The sequence below is a fragment of the Serinus canaria genome, chromosome 13 (genome assembly GCF_022539315.1).
Source record: "Serinus canaria isolate serCan28SL12 chromosome 13, serCan2020, whole genome shotgun sequence".
In the NCBI taxonomy this organism is placed as follows: domain Eukaryota; kingdom Metazoa; phylum Chordata; class Aves; order Passeriformes; family Fringillidae; genus Serinus; species Serinus canaria.
In genome coordinates, this window is record NC_066327.1 from 1,181,596 (window position 1) to 1,205,888 (window position 24,293).

The following is a 24,293-nucleotide window of genomic DNA, read 5'->3' on the forward strand; positions in this document are numbered from 1 at the left end:
CACACTATGGGAAGTGGCTGTACAAAATCTGTAAATCTCTCTGCCTGCTTGGGGTGCTCTTCCTGCTCAGTGTGTACCTTACAGAGGTCACCTATTGCCCATTCATTTTAGAGTCTGACAGATTTTTTTTCCCTTTTCTCAGTAAGGCAGTCCTTGTCTTCATTTTCACTGCCTCTTTGTTAGATTTAAGAGGTAATTTTGAAATGGTGCTGCTGCTAATAACTGTGATTGTTCTTCCTTTTATAAACTTACTGCTTGTGCTGGACTCAGAGGCTTTATCTGATCATGGTGCTCTGTTCCAAAACAGAGGTGATGGTACTTTAGAGAATTACAGCACAGAGTGTTTGGGAAAAGACTTATGGACTTGCTCACTAATCTTGAATTAGTGGTAATTACAGTCATTGGATTAATTTTGTCTCATTGGAGGTGAACAAGAAGTTGAATGAGATGATATATTTGTTCTTCTGAAATTAAGTACCTGAGTCTCCTGAGGAGAGTAAATGCCATCTTCTAGGTGTGATTAAAGAAAACATTTTGGTTGTAAGCCTTAGAGTTTAAATTAAAGATGATCTTGCTTCTCATCTGCGAGTGCAAGACAGGACAGCTTCTAAAATGCTGGTCCAATGCTGCAGAGGAACAAAAATCCAACGTCAGATTTGAATTGTGTTGTTGTGAATTGCCCTGCAGTGTTGTTGTTTTTTGGCTTTATGAAGCTGTTGTGTTTTGCAATTAGTTGAGCCCTTAAGGATAGGAATACTCAGCAGACAGATTTGAGCAGATTTGAGGCAAAGAACCTGCCTGTCCTTCGAAGATGCGGGGAGACAGTGCATGGATGTTGAATGTGGGCAATGCTCTCAAATGCTTTTTTCCCCCTTTAATTTTCCTAACAGGAGTTGAAAGATGTGGGTCACCGCGATCAGATGGCGGCAGCCAGAGGAATCCTGCAGAAGAACGTGCCCATCCTGTACACGGCGTCCCAGGCCTGCCTGCAGCACCCTGACGTGGCTGCCTACAAGGCCAACAGGGACCTGATCTACAAGCAGCTGCAGCAGGCGGTCAGCGGCATCTCCAACGCCGCCCAGGCCACCGCCTCGGACGATGCCGCGCAGCAGCAGGGCGGGGGCGGAGAGCTGGCCTACGCCCTCAACAACTTCGATGTGAGTCAGAGCCTTGCTGGGACAAACCTCTCCTGTTCCTTCACCTGTTAGCTCTGTTAGCCACAGATTGCTTTTATTGATATTGCCTGGAAGATCATTTTCTACTCAAGTGCAGCAAGTTGTAGGCAAAGTAGGCTTTTTCTAAAAAAGCCATTTTCCAAACTAGGTTGATGGAATATAGAAAGTTACATCTGTGGTTCTTGGTGATGGAAGGCTGTCAAGTTAAACTAACTCTGAAATAGCAGCCTACTGATACATGAGATGGTTTGTTTGAAATTGATTATTTCATAATATATTTATGTAATGTATTCTTGGAGGTGACAGAACTGATTTATTAAAAGTGAATCATGTATTTGGGATTGCTGAAACTACCTCTCAAGAGGAACATGAAGTGGGAAGTTTTAATATGATCTTTGGTTGGAAATGAAGTCATTTCATACTGATAGGTTGTACTGATCTGTCATGTTCTTTATCTTGCATTCAGCTCGTTGCTGAGGACAGCCATGCATTTTTACTGAGATCGCTTTCCTTTTGAAGCCAGCATTTGGTGTCTACCTGATTCAGCCTCTGAATTTTAAACACTGTGGCACTAACTTACTCTAGAACTCTATTTAAAATATTGCAAAGCCATCACTCAAAAGGCATTTAATAGTTGTGGTTTTGCCAGATTTTGCTCACTTTCTTCTTTTTGGTCTTACCACTCTCATTCCTCCCTTTCTGACACGTGTATTTTGCCAGGATAAAGTTCTGATTGAGTTCTCCCTGTGTCTGATGAGAAGCCTTTCCCTGTGATCTCTTGGGTAACAAGAGGGTGTCATGGCTTGATTTTTGTGGCTGATTTCAGTTTTGAGTTTGCCTTTCTAAAATTCCATCAGATGCTCAGTAAGCCTTCAGAGCATGCCTCAGGTTAGTCCCGACGGGCTTCAGGTTCTCACAGGTGCCTGTGGGAGGGGAAGGCAGCCCTGCAGCAGCAGCACCATGTCAGGGGCTGGCAGTGAAGAAGCAAGTCAGTGCAAGTTGGTGGATTGGCTTGTACAGCTCAAGCCAGCTACTGGGATTTCTGATAAATCACCCTGTTTTACCATACAAACTCCCCAATGGTAGTCTCCCCTGCAGACTACTTTTTGAGTGTTGCAGTTCACATGAAGCTTTTTGAGCTTTTAATTCCACTCTAATAGCAGCAGTGCCTGATCAGCAGGCCAGCTTCATGATAGCTTTGTCTCATCCCTGCCAAAGGAGGCTGACAAAACAAATGTGTTGAGGTTCTTGGCAGATGTTATCCTTGCACTTCATTTCCTGCTACTGCTTGAGTGTTATTACACTCCTGTAGTAGAGGCTTTGAGCACCCATGCCCTCAGATACTCCAGTGATGGTAAAATATGAAATGGCTACCAGACGATAACAAGCCGATTGTTATCTCTTTTTTGGTGGTGCAGTTCTGGAGTGGTAGCACACTACCACTGTATTAGCCAGTGGCTAAAAGTTTCAGGAAGAAGGAGGAGGGAATGTGTTGGAGAGCGCATGCCATGTTCTCATCCTGCTGTGATGGCTGCGTGGTTACTCTGTAGGGATATAAAATGTGCTGGCTGGCAGAAGGAGGTGGTTGTGACATGGCTGCTGAGGTTAGTTTGAATACAAACTAGCTGAAAAAATTCCCATTTTAAAAAGCTTTGGGGCTTCTTTTAGAATTAAAAAATTCTGCCCCTGAAATAACCGAGCCTAACCCTAAACAAATGACCAGACCATGAAATGGCCAAATTATTTTTCTTTATTAAATTAGAGACCTGTTTAAACAAATCACCTGAAAAGACTCAAAGGTGATAAGTGCCGTGCCGTTTCTTCCTGGGGAGCTTCCATGGGTGGTGGTGTTGGCCCCTCAAGAGCAGATGCATCAATGCTGCTGTTTCAGCGCTGAGTCTCTCGGTATGAGCTGTGCTTGCTGACACTCTGGCAAGAGATACTTGTGGAAATTTTCTGCCATGAATAAATTGATTTCTGTGTGGTTTGAAACGTTTATGTTGATATTTCACTTGGAGAATTTTCGAGAGCACAGTTGTATTTACCTGCATAACACTTAAGAGAAGAAACTCTGTGCAAAGTAGGGCAACAGAACACAATATATAGAGCTAATTTTGGATGTTTGTTTTCTTGTTCATGATGGGATAATTATATCTGACAAGTTAACTAGTGAAGGCCTGTCCAAATTGACATGTCATTAAGGAAGAGTTCTGTACTTTGAACCTTATTTTTGCTGGCACATTTGGTTTTTGCCATTCATGTAACAAGGCTTCCTATGGCCAAGTTTTGTTTAGCTGTCAAAGCAGCACAAGAAATGAGTAGCGATATAATCTGCTGGGAAACCTCTTAGTAATTTTACAGAACAACTCATGAAAATCCTCCTCAGTGCCAAAATAGTGTCGTATGCCTCTTAATGCCTGATTGGGGGTTGCTCTAAGTGTTGGTTGTGTGCATGACTTAACAGTAATACACTGCTTTGATGCCTTAGAATGGCTATCTAGAACAGAGGCTAGACAAGATTAAGAGAATAAAAGTGGGTATTTATTGAAGGTCTTCAACAGATACACCTTGGGCAGTCAAAAGCCTCAGAGAGGGGCTACACCCAAGATGGATGACGGTCATGAATTTTTCAGGAAATGATAACCTTAGTCCATTTACATATGAGGGGTTAATCCTCCAATTACAGCTTTAGGTAATGAAGTAATTTACTCCAAGTTTGACGCCGCCCCAGAGAGGAATTGTCTGACCAAAATGTGAAGACAGTCACTAACACTGTATAAGGAGTTTGAGTTATACACTAAAGCACTACAGGATTTGAAAAATATAAAAGCTGAATCCTAAGGCATCACTTGGGCTGGTGACTGACTTGCAGAACTTTTTCTCTTTCTAGAAACAAATCATCGTGGACCCCTCGACGTTCAGCGAGGAGCGGTTCCGGCCGTCCCTGGAGGAGAGGCTGGAGAGCATCATCAGCGGGGCAGCCCTGATGGCCGACTCGTCCTGCACGCGCGATGACCGCCGCGAGCGCATCGTGGCCGAGTGCAACGCCGTGCGCCAAGCCCTGCAGGACCTGCTCTCCGAGTACATGGGCAACGTGAGTACCCCACTCTGCTGCTCCCTTCGGGGGTGTAACTCCATGGTGTCACCTAAAACATGGAATTGAAGCCATGTCCCTCAAAGCTGTTCTTCTGTACTTGGCACTGGTGAGGCTGCACCTTTAGTGCTGTGTCCCGTTCTGGCCTCTCAGTTTGGGAAGGACAATGAGAGGCTCGAGCATGTCCAGAGGAGGTAATGAGGCTGGAGAGGGGCTGTAAACACAAACCCTGTGAGGAACCACTGAGGGAGCTGGGGGTGTTCAGCCTAGAGAAAATGAGACTCAGGGGTGGCCTTTTCACTCTTCACAACTTCCTGAAAGGTGGCTATGCTCAGCTGAGGCTGGGCTCTTTCTCCAGGCAGCACTGATAGAACCAGAGGATGCAGTCTTAAGCTTGTGTCAAGGGGAATTCAGGTTGGATATCAGAAAAAAGTTTTTCACAGAAAGAGTGATAAAGTTCTGGAATGGCTGCCCAGGGAGGTGGTGGGGTCACCATCTCTGGCTGTGTTTAACAAAGCCTGGATGTGGCACTGGGTTGCCAGGGTTTAGTTGAGGTGTTGGGCCTGGGTTGGACTCCATGATCTTGAAGGTCTCTTCCAACCTGGTGATTCTGTGAATTCTATTCTGTCCCAAACAGAATTTGAGCAATAACAACTGGTCCCGAAAGGTTTGTCATGAGGTGGGATGAAACCTCTTAAATCACCAATTAAACTTGTCTTAAAACTGATCTCCAGTCTTCCAAACAAGTGTTATCATCATAAAGTCTTAATCCCTTGGCACTGCTTCTCTTTCTCTTTTATGACTGTTGACATTATTTTGTAGAGAAATTCAAACCTGGGTTTACGTAAGGTAACTGGGCTTATGCAAAAAGTTCTACCTCGCTTCTCTTGTCTCTTGGAAACTTTAACTGTCTCATCTTTGTAGCTGAAGGCATGAATTGTCAGAATCAAGTTGATTATTGTTGATACTTGGTTTGAGTAGAAGTGATGTGTGAAGTTAAATATGTAGTAAAAAATCTGAGAGCAGTTTGGTGTAAATATTGGGCTCGGAGCAGTTCTTTTCCAGTGTTTAGGCACTGAATGTGCACACAGTGTCTGAAGCCTGAGTGTTTCCACAGTTGGAGTAAGTGTCATGTCATGCAGATGAGCTGCTGCATTTGAGGGCATCATGGTGTAATGTTGGACTTCCTTCCCCTCCACTGCCCCTTTGCTCTTGTTCCAGTGGGTTTTAAGCTGAAGAACTTGATGTGTTGGGAGGTGAGATCAGGATATCATAAGATTATAGATGAAACTATATATAATTGTTTAACTTCAATACTGTTAAAGCTGATTTTAGAAATAACATTGCAGTAATGGCAACAACTTAAGCAAACTGTAGTGCTGAGTGGCGAGTAAAATTGTCTGAAGAAATCTTATTGGGGGGACTTGAGGTCTTGTTTATGCTTTTGAACTTGTTTGAGGGGTAACTGAGTTCAGAGATACTTATTTAGGAACCTTGCTGCATTAGCTACTTTACCTTCAAATCTTTTAGCCAAAGTGATTTCAACATAGAACAAAACTGGTCCAGGGGCTGCCATGTGTGGGTTGGAGTGGTGGAATTTGGAGAACAGATACAGTGTGTGGTAGAGAGAAAGGAAAACAAGGATTTCTGTTTACCAAAGAGAAGGGCAAAGTAATTGAACAAAACTGAAAGGCAAGTCTGATGTAGCCTGCGGGCTGAGCTAGGTATTCATGTAGTCTGTCTTAATTGCTTGTGAAAGTAGCTTGTGCTCAGCATTGACATTTTGTAGAACTTCAGACTGCAGCTGGGAAGCAAAGCACGAAGTTGTGCCACTCAAAACTCCTTTGAGCAGGGTGTTTTATGAGTCTGTGAAGCATCAGCAATAATCCCTCAAATGTGCTGCTGGATTGGATGGAGCCCTGCCAGCACGATTCCGAATGGAGCAGCCACCTAAGGGTAATTAACATGTGCAAGAGGTAAATGCTCGGTCTTGCATGGAGGAATTGGTGGCATTTGTCTCATTGAAAGTTGGTCAAATAGCCATGTGAGAGTGCAGAGCTTTGACTTCCTCTCACCGCAATGCCTGTCCTGCTCCTCAGCCATGTGCTTTTGTCTCTGATAGGCAAGTTAAAGTAATCGTGCTGAGATGGGAAGAATGTATTCCCTCTGTTATCTCCTTTGGCACATTGTGAAATTAGTGGAGCATACTGCATTTTTTAAAGTCACTGTTATGTTATGATTGTAGACAGTGTAGTTGGGGAAATGAGATTAGAAATTCAGTGAAATGGAGTGGAAAAAGCAATTGATAAATTATGGTGAAAATGTGGGATGGTGTGTAAAAATCCATACTGTAAACCCCTCTGTGATTAAGCTGAAGAATGACTAATAGTTGGGAATCTAAACAGTGAAAATGGTTTGATACATCTGCAGGAAGAGTAGGGATGTGCTGACTTAAAGTAGTGGCAGAGGAAATGTCATTTCATGTATATGTATGATATACCCACAGCTCCTGGGATGCTTCCCTCCAGTCTCCCTTTGAAGGAGGAAGTGAATTGGGCATTAAATCTGTTAATTGCACAGCACTTGCAGTGCATCGTAAATCCTATGCAAGTGCTAGAGTAAGAGGTATTTATTGGCCAAGTGTAAAAATTCAGAGAAGATTGGATGAGGAATAGACTGGAAAGGCTGAAGCACAGGACTGTCTTGAGACAGATTTCCTTTTTAACTTTAAATGCCTTCTCTTCAGTGACTTCCTCTAGCTTTTGGGCTCTCTTTCTGATCTCTGGTAATAACAAGACTTTTCTAGACTGTTTATAACTTATATAACTGTTTATATAAAGTTGAGTGTTTTGGACCCAGAGTTTAACTGTTTCTCTCTGCCTGTCCTTGAAGGTCTGGAAGCCTGGAAGCATTGGCAGCTGTGTTAGGGAGTGTGGCAGAAGTTTTCAGCTGAATAATGGGTTTTGGCAATAAACTGAATTGTAGGATCTCTTGACCCCCATTGCATCTGCTGGCAAGGTGATGGATCCTGTGATTATGCCCTTAAAAGAGGGGCAAGATTTGCTTTTTCAGTAGTTTGTTACAGAAGTTTGAAACTCCTTTTTCTGAGATTGAGGTGTGTATGATTTCCTTTTTCATCTCATTCAGCTTCTCTTGCCATTTTCAAGAGCAGCCTGGTCTGACTAAATCTTATACATTAAGGCAGCATTGTGTCAGACGGTACTGGGTCCTGCAAGCAGAAGGACAGGAACAAGGAAGCTGTTTAATTAATCTTACCCCAAGTATCCCTCCGGTGTTGGCAGTCTGCAGCTCAGGCACTTCTGACCTTCTGGACTGCTCTTGAAAATGGCAAGAGAAGTTGTGGCTAGTGGCAGGAGTGTGTTTCTGAGGATAGTAAGTGAGATGGGCTTTCATTATCTGTGTCCATCGAACGTCATCAGCCACTTAATGACCCAGCCTCTTGTTTTATAAGCTACATTCTTTGAAATCCCAACTCTTTATCCCTTAATTGTAGCATCTGATTCTCTGGCTTTTCCTCCTCCTCTCCCACTTCGCCTGGGGAGAGCTGTTTTCCATTATGGCTTTTGCTCACTTCTCACAATTCCAACAGAAAATAGTTTCCCATTTTAAACTTGCATTGCAGATCCCTCCTGGATTGAAATAGCATGGATGCTTTTTTGCATTTAGGTCTTATTACTTGGAGTAAGCTTGATTCTTGCTGCTGGTGCTGAATGGCAGAGCTGGGAGGGGAAGGCCTAAATTTAATTTTTGATTCTGAGTAGCTTTGTGAAAGCAGAGTAGTCCAAGGTCTTGGTTCTGGGATCAACTGCCTGGAATGCAGTAAATTCACCACATGAATTGCAGCTAAGTTTGTAATATAACTCGCAGATGGCAAGACCCAGATCTTTGTGCGATCTGTGGCAGTCAGGCATCTTGGTGTGTATTTTATTAATTAAACAAATTTCAAAGCATATTTGAGTTTAGTTGAGCATTGATTCCAGACTTAGGCAGGGCAAGAGGGCAGAGCAAAGCATCGAACAGAATGATGTCAAGATTAATAGTGCAATCAATGAAGAAGTTAGTAAGAAATATCAGAAAATACAATGGAAACAGCCTTTTGGGTCTAACTCCATGGTCTTGTGTGGGTGTATGTTGACCTGTTGCAGTTTGCTCCAAATAAAAAGGATGAAGCTATGTATTTTTTGACACTGCTACCAGTTTATCCTGGCATTGTCTTTGCACTGGCAGCTGGTGAGATTCCTCTCCCACTGTAGGTGCAGCCAACATCTCTGCTTTTCTGTTCTGTACTACTCAGCTCTGCCTCAAAGTTAACATAACTCTAATAAAAACTACGTGGATATCTGAACTACTGAAATGCATTAAAAAATGCCCAGTGGGCTGACAGTGGAAAAATTTCTCTAGTTTAGAAAGAAAATGTGTCACTGGCTCAGGAATCCACAGACTTGGTTGTGACAGGTATGTGCTCTATGCTGTAACCCTCTGGGTGTCGTTAGCACAGGGCTTGGGCAGCTTGCCTTGCTGTCAGCTCTGTGTTACACATGGCAAACGCTGGATTTGGTGCCTTTGAGGCCGGGCTTTGAGGGGTTTGGGGTTTAGCAGGGTAGAAAGCACAGGCCACGCCCTGGAAGTGTAACCAGCGGTTTCCAGTGTGCTCTCAGTGTGCCCTGAACTTGCCGAAGACGTCAGTTACTTGACTGATGTGTAAAACTGGAAATAAAAGCTTCTTTCCGCTTTTGACAGTCCATTTTTACTGCCTGGTGCAGGAGCCCTGAGGGCTGGGGGCAGCTGGGCTCTTTTCCATGGGCCAGCAGTGGTTGGAGGTGTCTGGCTCAGTTCAGTATGCACAGGGAAGTGCAGTGAGCTCTCATTTTCAGTCTATTCTGTACCCCATCAATTTCTAATGCATTCAGCTCCCCTTTCATGCACACACCAGTAGCTCAGCCATGTACCTCAGCAGAAACATTGTCAGGAATTGTAGTTTGGCGAGTGCGGAATGCGGACCCAGAGCCCCATTGTGTACCACATGCTCTTGTACAATAAAATCCCTTGTTACTACATTTGGAAACTATAAATCATGTTACATAAAGTACCCTGACAGGTCCCATTTCAATGGGAATTTTAATGCTTTCATATTAACATTCTGACTGTGTCCTTGACTGTCTGGATTGCATTAGAGGTGCTTGGCAGCAAATGGAGAAAAGCCATTGGGAGCTGGTTCAGAGCAGGCATTCCAGGCACACATCACTTCAGGATGGCTTTTTATTTTCCCTGGTTTCCATCTTCTCTTTGGCCTCAAGTGCTTGAGCACCACAGCAGGGTCTGTTTGGGGGTGGGGGTTGTGTTTCTGTTTGTTTTAGATTTTAACCTGACCTATGCTGGTATGGCACAGCTTCAAGGTGAGGGGGGTGGTAGTGCCCAGGCTGTGGCCCTGCTCTGCTCAGGGAACTCTGGCAGGCCAGCGTGGTTTGGATCTCCGGGTCTCCAGAGAAGGTCCCAGCCCTGCTGGATTTGGATCTGGTGGACCTATAACTTGTTAAATGCTTGGTTTGCACCCTTGTGTCTGTGTTCAGTGCAGTTAGGGGAGCGTAATACTCCACACAAGTGCTGTTTGCTCAGTCTTAATTGCACTATTTTGCTTTTCTTTCCTAAGCTTCTCTGAACATCTCTGATGCTTGGAAAGTGATTGGGCAGGAAAGTGCCTGGCTTATCTATTCAATATCTGCTGGGAGAAATCATTTGTCTTCAGAACTGCCAGCAAAGGATATTTCTACTCCTGACACACTTGCAATTTACAGAATGGAGATGTGTTTTCATGATGAATTTGCCTATTAATAATGTTGATCCACAGCTTCGTATTCCCATCAAGGATCCAAGCTTGGAAAGGAACACGTGAATTTTCACATGACTCTGAAATTCATTTATAGCAAGTATCTATATACTGAAAGGGCTCTTGCATAGCCTTTTTAATGAAAGCATCTGTTTCTGTGGGAATAGATGTGAATTAAAATGGCACACTGATCTGTGTTGATGATAAAGATACTGATAAAAATTCTGCCTTGAGATAATCTACACTTTCTTTTTTAATATTGTTTGTCAGTTTAAGATGCCTGAATGCTGACGTGATGGATGTGGTTAGAAAGCCTGGATGGGTTTTCCTGTCATGGACTTTGCTGCTCAGTAGAGAGCTGTGCTGTTATGCTGGGCCCTAATTTCCATAGACATTATTGCTTTGACAAAAATGCTGCTTTTAAAAGCAGAACATTTCTGAAGTGACAGGAGTTTTAAGTTTAATGCTTATAGGCTGCCATAGAGTAAATATTTCAGCATAATTGGAGTGAAGCCAGATGAGGATGGTGAGAACTTCACACTTTGTCAGTCAGGCATTTTTGGGCTACAGAATCAAGCTTCCAGGTGTTCACCCAACACCATCCTGGTGTGGGACTTGGTGTGGGGTTTTCAGGAGATGTTCTGGTACCTTCTCTTTCTTAGGGAGTGATAAAACCACTTATGGAATTTAAGAGAAGTTCTTAAGAGTCCAGCTCATGCAAAGTTCTGTACACCTTGTGATCTTTGGGTTTTGAAGCTCTTCAGAGTCTTCCCTGTGACCCCCAGTGGTTTTCCTGAGCTTGTCCCAATGTCGATGTGGAATTGCTGGTTTAGAGACCCCAAACAACTTGGGGTGCCCAGCCCTAGAGGGGAGGGAGGGCAGCACATCTGGGCTCCAGCTGTGTGCCCTAGGTTGGGGGCACAGGCCAGTGCAGCCACTGATGCCAGTGGCACAGCTTGCAAGTCCTGGATGCTTTTCCAGACCCAAGACAGTTTTTGTGCTGTGCAGATGCGGCTCTTAAAGAAGCATATGGCTGGCTGAGTGCCTCCTGAGAGAATCCCAGCAAAGCCCAGCACTCACACCTCAGGTCTGATTGCAGTAGGAGCTTAGGAGTCTCTTGAAGTCTTAAATCACTGCTGTGCTCCATCCACTGCCTTCAGCCTTTGCTGCTTGTTTGGTGCAGAGCTGCCAGCAAGAACTCTCTTAAATTGAATAGATTTGACAGCAGCTGGGACTTGTTCTGAACTGCCTTGTACAGCAGAACTCACCCTTGCAGCCTTTCCACGCTTTGCAGCATTTTTGTTACAGGCTCTTAATGTATGTAAAAGAAGGAAGGTGGCTGCCCTCACTTACAGTGCTCACTGCAGCCAGCTGTGCAGCAGATCTGAGCTCTAGTGCTGGCTCTGAACAGGAATTGAGTCCAGTGGATACTTTGAGTGGCAGTGAAGGCTCCCGTCGTACCTGATCCCTCCTTTCCCCCTCATCCTTTGCTTTTGTGTTGGTGAAACACCTGGGTTTTCCTTTCTTGTCAAGCATGTGTCCATCTCCAGTGTAAACACATTCTGATCTTCTGATAATGCATTATAAATCTCAACCTTTCTTAATCTCATGTTGATCAAATAACACTTAAGATTGGAGGGAAAACCTTTAATTAAAATGTGTACACCCTTGTTTGTGATATGGAGGTTGGCATTTTGCAGTGTTTTACTTTCCTTGAGCTCTAAGTGGTTTTACATAAATACACTAAAGCTGTGCATGAATTCTGCCTTAACTTTGTGGTTTATGGTTTATTTAATTTGAATTCTGCTGTTTTGTAGGAAAATATTTGAACTTTATCTGTCTACATAAGATCAAATATGTAGTCACCCCTAATGCAACTCCATTTGGTGATACTTGAGTAGTCTCTTAAAGTCAAATTCGAGTAGTATGGATGGAATGGAGCATGTAAGTTTGCACAGTGACTGCTGATCTGTGGATAAACAGTCTTTTAGCCTCCAGCAGGATCATGCTCTCAGTGTGCAGAAGTATTACACACACAACTGGGCTTTTCAATTCCTCTCGTTGGAGGAAGGGGATGATGGAATTATTACAAAGCTGGAATACCACAGTTCTTGTATTACAACGACATACTTGATTCCCCAGACCTCGACTTTTCCTTTTTCTTTTGCCTTGATCTAATACAAACTCTGGATGAAGTTCCATCTGCAGGATGGGATTCAGGAGATAATGAAGGGAGAGAAGGGGAACAGTCACTGTCCATGTACACATGTGTCCCTGTGGCTGTGTGGTACTACTTGTCTCCTCTCCAGTGCTCCCATGACATGTAAAACCTGTTGTTCTCTTTTATTTTTTCCTTTCCAGTACTTCTTCATCTTTTTTTAAGCTCCTGCTGCAAGCATGAGAGGTCTTGATGGAAACTGAGATATTCTCTTCTGGATGTAGTGTTTATTATCCAGATTCTGCTCTTGCTTAACCTGTTTTATCCTGTGTAAGAAAGTTGGTGTTCTGTAATGCTCTTAATGTGTCCTGGAGCTTCAGACCTTCTTTGTCCCAGAAAGTCAACAGAATCAATACAGAATAATTAGCATTTGTGGCTTATCCAAATAGTGGCAGCCCTCTGGAATTTAAATAGAGGCAAAAGAGTGACTTAATCGTTGTCATGTCTGAGAAAAGAATGAGGCTTAAGCTGTATCTTGGAAAGCTGTTGAAGTAGAGGAGAGAACTTTGGCTTCCTCCTGGCCGACACAGGGACACATTCCTTTAGCAGGAGGGATGGGAGTTAGAGGGGAAGCAGCAGAGCCAGCTTGTGTATGGCAGGGTTAAAAACCTGCTCAGGCTATCTGAAAACACTTCTTGACTTTGGAGACTGGATACTCACAAATTATTTTTGCTGAACAGGCATGCTAGAAGAGTAGTTTCCTTACAATAAGAGGAGCAAAGCCAGAGGCTGTCAGGCCAGGAGCTGTCTTACAGAGGTGAGCTAAAAGGTGCATTTTTCTCAGCAGCAATTAAAAAAAAGCACTGGCATCGAGCCACAGAGGGAAAACCAGGGCATGTGCAAAATTAGCAGTAGGCAGTGAAGAATCAAACCCAGATGGTTCTGTGCTGGCTTTCACAAATACCTGTGCCTTCCACAAATGGAGGGTGTTTTTCTTTATTGTGTGTGTCAGAGTGAATGCAAATATTGTGTGATGTGCAGCCACTCGAGGAGTGTCGACTCCACTGTGTTCTGGTAACCTCTGTCTGTCAAGAAACAAGGCTTTTGCCATTCATTGGGTGCTCCACTGCTGCCATATGTGGCCAGAAGAGAAAAATTGCTTCTCGGCTCAGAATCTCTTTGATATGCCTGAGGTGGTGTCAGCTGTGGTTTGCTGAATATGATAACGTGAATTGACGTTATCAGTTACTGTCTGAAACCTGCAGAGTGATCTGAGGAAATGAAGCCTGCTGCTTCTCTGGGGGGAAAGGCTCTGAAAACAGAAGGTTCTTGGTTGAAGATCGGCTCAACTTTGTCAGAGTGGTATCTTGAGAGTGAAGTGTGTGAGGCACAGGAAGTGTGGGTAACATGGGAGTGTGTGGGGGAGTGACTGGGCAGAGATGAGGGGCATCTTGGGGATGCGGGTGCATCAGTCCTGGGTGCCATGACTGCTCCAGAGCATCCTTCTAGCTTGTCTCTCATTTGCTGCTGTTTAGGGAATTTATTTTGACCTTGTATTTAAAGGGTGGATGCATTAAAAAAAAAAAAAACCCAAAACTAATCCATAAAGTACTTTTTTGTTTCCTTTGATTGATTAAATTTTGGAGCAAAGTTCCCATCTGCAAGTGTGGCAGGCAGCTTCTTTAATATGATGACAGATGAAGATTGGGCCATGAGGCTGCACACAGGGGCTGTTTGGGGGAGTTGGAGCACTGACTATCCTGAACTATTCAAGCCTTCATATAATCCTGATACTGTTAATTTTCTTTTCATGTTGTCATGATATATGAATATAGTTGCATAATTTCTCCCCAAATTAAAATACATACAGAGATATTAAGGAATGCTGGAGATACTTTAGCAGTTCCTTTGAGACACCAATCTCATTATGTGCTTGAGACTTTAGCTATTTTTTTTAGTTTATTTTCTTTTCTGATATTACCTGCAGCATTGGTATATGATGCTTTAAAAAGCACCCATTTGCTGAGTTGGAAGATAACCCTGGGACTTGTTTGTAGCACACACATTTTGTCCTGTATCTGGTGTTGGAAGTTGATGGATGTTTTTCCTTTCAGGCTTTCCAGCAGATGAATTGCAGCTGTGAATGTCAGTGCTGCCCAAGTCAGATCCCTCCATGTGTATGCTGTCCCCATGGTTTTTAACCCAATAATCTGCACTGCTTTTAAGTATGCATTATTTTTATTCAAGTTCTCTTGACTGAACCCCAGAATTAATGCAATTAATTCTGCTTGCTTAGAGCTTGAGCAACTGGCTGCCTGATACTGCCCAGGTGGCTTCTGCATCTGTGGCTTCAGTCTCATTTCCCCCTTTTCAAAGGGTCTGTGTGTGTATCTTCCCCTCAGCACTCAGCCTCCTGGATTGTGTAGGGAGGAATGTGGGATGTGGGGCTGGCTTCCTCTTCCCTACTGTGCCTTTGAACCTCTCCTTTGAGGACTCTTTATTGAGTCATTTTGGGGGAAGAAGGTGACTGGAGAGTTCTGATGTCAAGTACAAAATAAGACTGCAGCTGTATCACTTGATACTGTTCCCCTTAAATGCCAAATTGTGAATTTCCTTAGAGGCAGAATGATTTTTTGGGCATCTCTCCAGGAGTCAAAGAATCCAAATTCTAGAGGTCAGTGGACTTAAAAAAGCCAAGACAACAAGAAGTTAATGCAGAAATAACTGAAGAGAAAGAAGTTGAAAGCCCTTCTGCCTTGTGCCTGGGCAAGTGACCCCTTTGGAGCTAATGGCCTACAAGATGGGCGTGTTCCTTCCTTTCATTGGGGAAAGCAGGGTCTTCAGCAGGCCATGGAGAAGTTGATGTTCTTGTAAGGGTGGGTTTGCAGGTGTGGATCTCTGGTAGCCACAGGTGAGGTGAGCTCCTGCTCCACCCACTGTGGTCAGTCTCAGCTGTGCTCAGCCAGGGGCTGCTTTTGTGTGTGCAGGTGCTCAGGGACCTGCAGAGTGAGGTGAGGAGAGCCTGTCAGGAATGTATGTGGAGAGAAAATGGTGTTACTTATGGAAATCTGCTTGTCCTGTACACCCCCGCCCCAATGCTCTCATGAAGGCATTTTCACAAAGAATGTAAAACTGCCTTTTTGGTAGCAAATGCTGAATTCTCCAAGCTTCCTCTAAATTTTTATCTCTGGTCAGTTTTGTAGTGCTGTGGAAACCTATTTCTTCCATGCCCCGAAGTTAGGGGTATCCTCAGCTTGACTTGAGGAACTCCTTCTGTAACAGCAGGACTACCTCAATACACAGGGCACTTGTATCCCCTGGGAACACTCCTGGTGTTATTTCCAGTGGATTGATTATTTTATGCATTGTGTGAACTTGCTCTGTGACTTTGATTCTATTACCCACTCCTGGAGCAGTGCCTGTGTGCAGGGAAGGGTGCTTTCAGTGCTAGACTGCAGTGAAGTGTGGATTCAGTTACGACTTATTTCTTGGTGTAAAACTGAATTTATCAGCTGGGTTTTTCAGATTACTGTCAGTTTAAGTACCTTCAATCTCTCTGTGCTTTTTCTGTGACAATTTTTGCAGTTCTGTGTATAAATTCTGTTCATTTTTAATAGCTGTTACTTTATCATCTATCTAATGCTAATTCAGATTGTGTATCTAATGATCTCTTTAGAAGTAGAAGCTGATACAATAAAAGTGGGAAATGTCTCGGCATCCCATAGCACTCAGCTTTGTTTTCCTTTTTTGTCCTGGATGCTGAGGTGATGCTGCCTTTCCCCTGCACCTCAGATGTGCTGAGTGTTCCTAAATGGTTTATTTCCTTTGACATTCACTTTCTTTTGAAGAAGGGCAGCCGCTTCATATGTGTCAGGCTTGTACTAGAATTCTAAATACTTTAATGCATTCTTATTATCTGCAAGGGTGGCTGGCTAATTAGTTAGCTCAGTAAATAATAGCTTGGTGGTGCCTGTGTGAGAAATGAAGGTATGCACACCACGTTTCTGGGCTTTTCAATCCCTCCACGGTGCCCCGGGAGTGGCTGGCTCTGGGTGGATGGAGGAGAGGTGGATGAGGTTGGCTTGGTCTGAGTGCCCTCAGTGGCATCTCCCTCCTGGGCAGCCAGGGCTGCTTCTGAGCCCTTTTGGCTTCTCAGGGACTTCATCTGACTCCACTGATGCTGACTCTACAGATCTGCCTCAGCCCTGGTTCCAGCACAGGCAGGAGCTGGAGCTGCTGGAGCCAGGCCGGAGGAGGCTCCAGGATGAGCAGAGGGATGGAGCAGCTCTGCTGGGAGGAAAGGCTGGCACAGCTGGCAATGTTCAGCTGGAGAGGAGAAGCTTTGGGCTGAGCTGAGGGTGGCCTTGCAGGGCCTGAAGGAGCCCCAGGAAACCTGGAGAGAGACAATTGCCAAGGGATGGAGGGACAGGACACAGGGAATGGCTCCCACTGCCAGGGGCCAGGGCTGGGCGGGATATTGGGAATGAGGAATTGTTCCCTGGCAGAGTGGGCAGGGGTTGGCACAGGGTGCCCAGAGCATCTGGGGCTGCCCCTGGATCCCTGGCAGTGTCCCTGGCCAGGTTGAATGGGGCTTAGGACTGGGACAGTGGGAGATGTCCCTGCTGTGGGGTGTGAAATGAGATGATCTTTAAGGTCCCTTCCCACCCAGACCATTCTAGGATTCTGTGATGGAGAGGAGATTCTGCTGCTTTTGCTGCTGCCAAGGCTTGAAGTTCTTGACAATTAGTCAGCTTTTCCTGCTGTTCCTGGTTTCTAATGCCTATTGCTTCCATTCAAAGGCAACTTCATACCTGCTTTTTCTGTTGGTCTGTTGCAGGTTAAGGCTGCTGAATCCCGCACCCTACCGGAAACACTTTTAAATCTGTTGCAAATTAAACCTATTTATATTTCTAATAATGAATAAAGGATACATTATTTCTAATTTTTAATGTCTTGTGACCATATTGGTAGGATTGCTTTATTATCTGTTTCTCCAAGACGTCTTGCCAGGAGTTAGGTGGCTTTATTCCCAGATTTATAATGCATTCTCTTCCTCTCGGAAAGGGCATATGCTGCCTTGGCTCACTCCTTTTAATTTGAGTTTTGCAGGGGTCTGTCTTGTTCCAATTTTAGTTCTATTTCTAAAGCTTTTTGTACACATGTAAAATTTGATAAAAACTACAGTATCTCAAGGCTTTTACAATTCTTGCAGGTGTAAACTTCAGCCTGCTTTTTATGCTTCTGGATATATCTATTAATTCATGTAATCTGCAAAGGAAAAACTTGAGATATTCCTTAGATAAGATTACTAATTAACATAAAAAAGAAAAACCAAGCCTGTAAAAAAGCAGCTCCAGGGGTAGATTACTCGCCAGCCCCAGAAGCTCTCTGGTGGCTCCTGCCAGAAGTGGTTTGTCCCCCTGATTTGGATTCTGAGACATTCCCCCATCCATCCTGCTTCTCCCATCTAACCAGGCATACTGGAAGTGAGATGAATTGACCTGTAGCCATGCTTAACCAGTCGTCACTCAGCCAAAATCCCTTGGGAGGAAACAGCTGGAAGTGTTGACAAAATATTGGGCAGCCCCCCTTGAGCTGCTGCTTGTCTCTTCCAGCAGCCTGGCTCACATCTCACCTGGCTGCACTTGCCTGGGGTATCATGAATTATTTTGATCTGGGTGCTGCATGAATGTTTAAACTCTAGGTTTAAAACTGAGCTTTTATGAGCAGCTGTGATCCATTCCAGGGCCTGTGGGGGCTGTTGTGTTGTGGTGCTGTCCTGCTCCTTTTCCAGCACAGGTTCTGTGCTCCTGTCTGGGCTGGGGGGCAGCTGGGGGCTGTGGTCCAGGAGAAGGAGCAGCCTGGCTGGCAGTGCTGGAGTCCTAAGCCCTGGCAGCTCCCAGCAGGGAGGGATAGGAGCACGGGATTGCAGACTGCGGGAGTAGGATGCAGAGTAACCCCTTTACATCTGGAGTTGGGTGAGATAGAGACACAACTCTTCTGCCTCTGTGACATGGAAGCAGGAACTGCCCTGGCATGGAGGGGAGGGGGAGGTGACCTGAGACAGGCTCAGGGGGTAAGAGCATGCTGTTAATAAGCCCAGGGTATGGGGCTCCATCCCTGTGTGGGCCATTTCCTTAGGAGCTGTACTCTGATTTTTGTGGGCCCCTTCCAGCTCAGGATATTCTGTGACCTGAGCGTGCTGCTGGAAGTCAGAGCCTGCAGCTGCCTCTGAGTTCAGCTAAGAAACACCTGCAAGGTAACAAGAAATAGAAACCTGAGCCATTTTGCAAAGGGTTTCAGGTACTTTTGCTTGGTTAATGCTGGGTCTGGTCTGGCTTGTAGAGCCCCAGCATCATGATGTGATGGAAACTAGATTCCATGAAAAGCCAGGTTCAGCATGTGATGTATTATTGCCAATTTGGGTTTTCTTTTGCGCTTTTAGGGAAAAGATGTATGTTGTTACAGGATGACTTTCTTGGCACCCTGGCACTTTCCTACCATTACTGATCTTAAAAATAGGTATTTTTGCTTCAGTGGTAGAAATGTGCTGTAGAGGTGTAGAACCTTCGTGCTATATATCATAAAACATATGCTATTAACTTGCTAGATATAAGAATAAGCCTTAAGAGAACACTGGTAGATAGATCTCTTACCTAGAAGGGGTATAAAAGTTGTACAAAATGTTTGAGAATCTGACTGATTCTCAAAAAATTCAAAATATTGTCTTTCAGACCTGACAAACACCTCTCTTCATCCCTTCCCTTCCTCCCCCACTCCACAGGTGCAAATAATAGTTAAAAAAATTACTTTTTGCTGTTCCAATAATGTTTTTTTCCCCCTCAAGAAGTAATATATTGATAGCACTAAACAGTAACTGTAAAGGTTTGGTTTCACCATCACTGAAAAGAAGACTTACAGGATCATAGAATATCCTGGCTTGGAAGATCCCACAAGGGTTTCAGTGCCCTTCCCAGACACCCCAGCAATCCCCCTTTGCATCCCTGCTGTCCAAAGGCTCCTGGAGCTCTGGCAGCCTTGGGGCTGTGCCCATTGCCTGGGCAGCCTGGGCAGTGCCAGCACCCTCTTGGGGAAGAACCTGCCCCTGAGATCCAGCCTGAGCCTGAAGTCCAAAAAGCTCACATCAGGTGGCTTTCCTCAATCAACCAGGTGGGATCCCCTGTTGCAGAAGGAAATCAGGTTTGGCAAGCAGGACTTTCCCCTTCTGTAGCCGTGCTGGTTGTGACTGATGCCTATGTTGTCCTCCAGGTGTTTTTCAACACCTCCCAGAATAACCTCCACAACTTTTCCCAGCACTGAAGTGAGACTGACAAGCCTGTGGTTTCTGGGGTCCTCCTCCTTGCCCTTCTTGAAAATCAGAACAATGTTCCCCAGCTTCCAGTCAGCTGGGACCTCTCCAGATTGCCAACACCACTCAAAAATCATCAAGAGAAGCTTTGTGATGATATCAGCAGCTCTTTGAGGATTCTTGGATGAATCCCATCAGGCCCCCATAGGTTTGTAGGGATCCAGCTGGAGCAGCAGATCCTTCATGATTTCAGGGTCTCCTGGGAGCTGGTTATTGTCACAGTCATGGTCCTCCAGCTGAGGGCTCTGGGACCCCCTTGGTCCATGATCCATGTTGAAAACAGAGGCAAAGAATGCATTAAACATCTCTGCCCTTCCCTGTCCCTGTCTGTGAGGTGATTGTCATCATCCTGGAACACACTGAAGTCATCTCTATGCTGCCTTTTGGCATTAATATCTTTGTAAATTGTTATTATTCCCAAGTTCTGGCAGCTCCAGATCCAGCTGAGCTTTGTCCACACAGATTTTCTGCCTACGGGGGGGGGGGGGGGAGCAGCATCTCTGTGTTCTTCCCACGTCACCTGACCCTGTTCTCACTGGGCACGCTCCTTCCTCTTCAGCCTCATCTCCCACCTGGCCGTGGACACTTCCAGGGCTGGGGCAGCTACATTTGGTTGTTCTTAGGATGTGAATTCTTACAAACCAGTCCCAGTGTTTTGTGTTTTTAGCTGCTCCCAGTTTTGCCCTTGAGTGGGAATTCCAGACTGATTACAGGGATTAGGAATTGTTTTTAGCCCGGAGCTTCCTGAAGCTTTTGGTCACTTGCCTTTAAAGTTAAAAGATGATGTGAAATGTGGAGGAAGACCTATGTGCTCTCCTGATTTTTCTTTTTCATTAGGGAACAGACTGCAAGACTGAGGTTGCAAATTACAGCTCTCCTGTGAGAGAATAAGATTTTTGTAAGTTTTTTTAAATATTAGTGAAGCAACTGGAAGTATATTACTAATTTGAAATATTTGGTATGAAGACAGTGGTTTTGATAACAGAGATGAAGCATGCCTCTCTTGATTATAATTGCATTACATAAAAAGAAGTGACCAAACCACTTGTCAGAGTAGAAATCAGCCTGTGTACTTGCCTTGATAAAAATTATTTTAATAATCACAAAAAAGTCCTATTTTCTGCTCAGAAGGAATGTGGGTTTGATTTTTTTTTCCTGGCTCAGCTCGCTAAAACCTGTTCATGTTCTTAATCATATTTTTCACCTTGTGCCTATGAGCAATCTGGATCAAGTATGTGGACTTGTCATGTAATCCTAGTCCTGTCAGTTGTTAAAAACACTTCTCTTTCATAAGCAAGTGTAGCAAACAGGATGGAGTAATTATAAAAAACCGCTTTTATAACTCCTTCCATGAGTGAACTTTCCATTATAGGGTTTGTTTTGAGATTTACTTTTGACTTTTAAATATTTTTTGATTTATACCAGTTAGTTCCCCAGGATCACTGACTGCATGTATTTCATAATGTGATGCAGGAAATCCACCTGAAATGTCTCTATTTTATATATATTTAATTAACTGCATGTATGTGCATAATTAATGCTTTAGAGGGATAGGGTGGTTAGGTTGTTTTATTATTTGCATAAGCTCATGTTTTTGGAGTGGTTTGCTGGTATTTTCCTGCTTCCCATGGGTGCCTGATGGGCAGGCAGGATGGATTGGGTTTTGTTGTTGACTGTGCCAGCACAGCCTGAGGTTGGGGCGGTGGCAGTGAGCTGCTTCCTCCAGTGGAGCTGTGTTTGCATGAATAATTGAAATTGTTTCTAAAGCTGATGATCACTTATTAATTTGCCTGATGAAGACTACTGGTTTTGAATAAATGGACAGTAAAAGTAGGTGTCAGAAAGTTCTTCTCTTGATGATGCAGCTTTATTGGGGCATATTCAAATGATGGAGTGCTCACTAAGAAGAAAGAAGCAGTCTGCAGCTGGGTGGCATCAGCTCATTTGAATGTGGCATAAACCTTTTTCATGTGTCTCTGGACGCTCTCCTGGCACCCTTTGTCAAGTTAATTGTTGTCCATAGACAGCTCTAGGTATGAAGGGACAATATCCCTGGGATTTATCTGCTGGGTGCACTGGAGTCTGCCTCCTCTTTGTCTGTGTTTCCATTTGTCCCTGTGTTTGAGGGTGTGCTGCCAGACAGGAGGGGCTTGGGAAGGTGTGGAGCACTCATAGCCACAGCTCCAGCTCCAGCAGTGATCCCACTGCTGTGCCAGTGCTGTGAGCTCAGGGACCTCCTGCTGCTGGCCTGGGCCCTGCTGGGAAGGGACAGCTCTGCAGCAGGGGGGCAAGGACTTGGAATTCATTCCAGAAACACTTCTTGGGTGTGGAACAAAGTGGTGGTTTTAGCCAAGTTTCAAATATGTCAACAAATATTTACACTGCTGACTAATCCAAAACTTGGCGTGGAAGAGGCACTGCGATTTGTCCAGCAGCTCCCAGCACTGAGGGTATTCTGAGTGGTGTGTAAATAACTGGAATTCCTTAGTCCTGATGCTGTTGTGTTGTTACAAAGGGAGCTCTCTGGGTGTTTGCTGGGTTTAACTGTGGGTGGTATTATAGCTGGTCTAGAGACTTGCTCTGGCAGGAGGAATACCTGGCAAGAGCTCATTGCACGTGAGACATTGAGGCTGATGCTTCATAGGCTCAGTAAAGTGTTGTCCTGGTTTGGGAAACCCAGGACAAGGGTGAACAGACAACTCCTAAAAGTTCAGTAGAGGGTGAGCAGGCATCTCCTAGAAGTCACCAGAGACTGTGGGAACTTGTCAGAAGTATCTCATTTTTTTGTTCTGTTCAGGAGTGTAGTGTCATGTTAAAGATGCAGTACCTGCCAAAGCTCACTGGGTTGATAAGTTTACTTTGGTTTCTTTTTCATTTGGTTGGTTTTGGGTTTCTTTCTGGTTCATCCTAATCAGATGTCTAGCTTTAACCTTTTTGGAAGTTTCTGGATGCTAATTGCAGGCAGAAGGCATCAGAAGACACAGCTCCCTCACTTGTAAGCTCCACAGCTGCCGTGCTGCTAATGGATGTCCCAGAGCTAAGCTGGTCATCCACAGGCAAGAATATAAACTAGAGATGGCTTTCTCTGCCTGCCTGCCCTGTGGCTGTGGAATTCTTGAAGGCCTGGACCCTGCAGATACACCCTTGCTACCCAAAGAGCTTCCAGCTGTCATTAGGAGCTCCCCAGCTTGGCTGCCTGTGCTCTGGTCAGCCTTGCAGTGGCCTGCTGCTCCCCTGGGTGCTGAGCTCAGTGTTTGTCTTACCTGGAAGAAATTCCAGCTATTTCCAGCTATTTCCATCTTCAAGACTATCTAGAAAGCTGGAGGAGTAGTTCTTTAACCTTTAAATTATTTAGGCAGAATTTAAAGCAGCTGTTGCTGTTTGTGTGGGGATGTTGTGCTCCAGGGCTGGATGGGATCAATAAGTAGTTCCAGATCTTTACTGGAGCATGTTGTCTTCTCCTGAGGACAGCAGAGATCGTGCTTTAATATCTCCTGCTCTTTAAGTCAGAGCTGTGTGCTTAGACCTGGGGGCTTGCAGCATGGCCCTGCTGGGTGGTTTTCCCAACCCGGGGGTTTGTTCCTGATTCACGTCCTTTGATAGGTGTGTGCTGAGGATGTTCAGTGCATGACCCCCTCTGGAGCAGCTGGGCTGCTTGGACAGCTGAAATTTGCTTTCCTCAAAGCAGAGGTTGTTAGCAAAGCTGCTGAGAGTGGCTGCAGTGCAGGGAGTATGTTTTCCCCCAGTCAAGTGCTGTGTGGTGCCTTCAGTGATGGAACTGCACTTGTAGTGTTGTGTCCCTGCCCCTTTCCCATGTTCTCACTCCTTACCAGACTGTGTCATTATTAGCTTTACTAGGAACTCTATTAATTTTACAGGTTTGTTCTCTAAAAGAATTCAAACTTAAAGTGGTGTTAGGGTTGAAGCAATCCATTTGAGGGCAGAAATTGATAGTCCCAGCTTAAAGCACATGGCTTTAGAGGCAGAGGTTTTGGATATGTGATGGATTATTTAGGAGTCAGTGGGAAAAGAGCAAGTGTTCCTAATAGGAACAATTACTGTAGAATTGAGTTGGATTCCACATTAACACACTACTCAATATTTTTACCTCTTTGCAGACATGTAAGTAAAACTACTTCTTGCAGCAAGATTTTCTGAATATTTTGTACACTTCATAAAGGATATATCAAGTATTTTAGTGGCTATACAGTTAAGAGGTATCTTGGAAGGACCTTTCTGCTTGAAATGCATTTCCTGTCATTAATCTCATGTGGTCTCACAAAACCTGTTCTACCTATTAAATATGCAGTAAAGCTGTTCTGTTTGGTAGAAGATTGCATGTTTAAACAGCAGAAGTCCTCACTGCTCCTGTATTTTAAAATTAAAAATGCAGCTGCAATGCTACTTCAGATTCAGAGCCATTAGAATGGATTTTTCAGATTTATTCTCCTGATTACAATACAGAAAATTAATTGCTTTTGACTGTAAAGAATTATGACTCATTCATTATTTAAGAACCTTCTTGATGGATGAACCTTTTCCACTTACTCCAAGACTTCTCATGAAATATGGCTGATTTTTTTAAACCCGTACAAAGCATGATGCACCTCTGTCAAACAGCGGCTTCACTGCCCACACTGTGGGCTAGG

General features: G+C 44.4%; 1 protein-coding gene across 1 annotated transcript in view; it reads left to right on the forward strand.

Annotated features, from left to right (window-relative positions):
* The window catches only part of CTNNA1 (catenin alpha 1), a 116,581-nt gene that overhangs the window by 27,333 nt on the left and 64,955 nt on the right, over positions 1–24,293 (forward strand). Inside the window, exons 6-7 of the mRNA XM_030229137.2 lie at positions 891–1,157; positions 4,066–4,269. Coding sequence (XP_030084997.1) covers positions 891–1,157; positions 4,066–4,269 — 471 coding nt within the window. The remainder of the gene's footprint in view (positions 1–890; positions 1,158–4,065; positions 4,270–24,293) is intronic.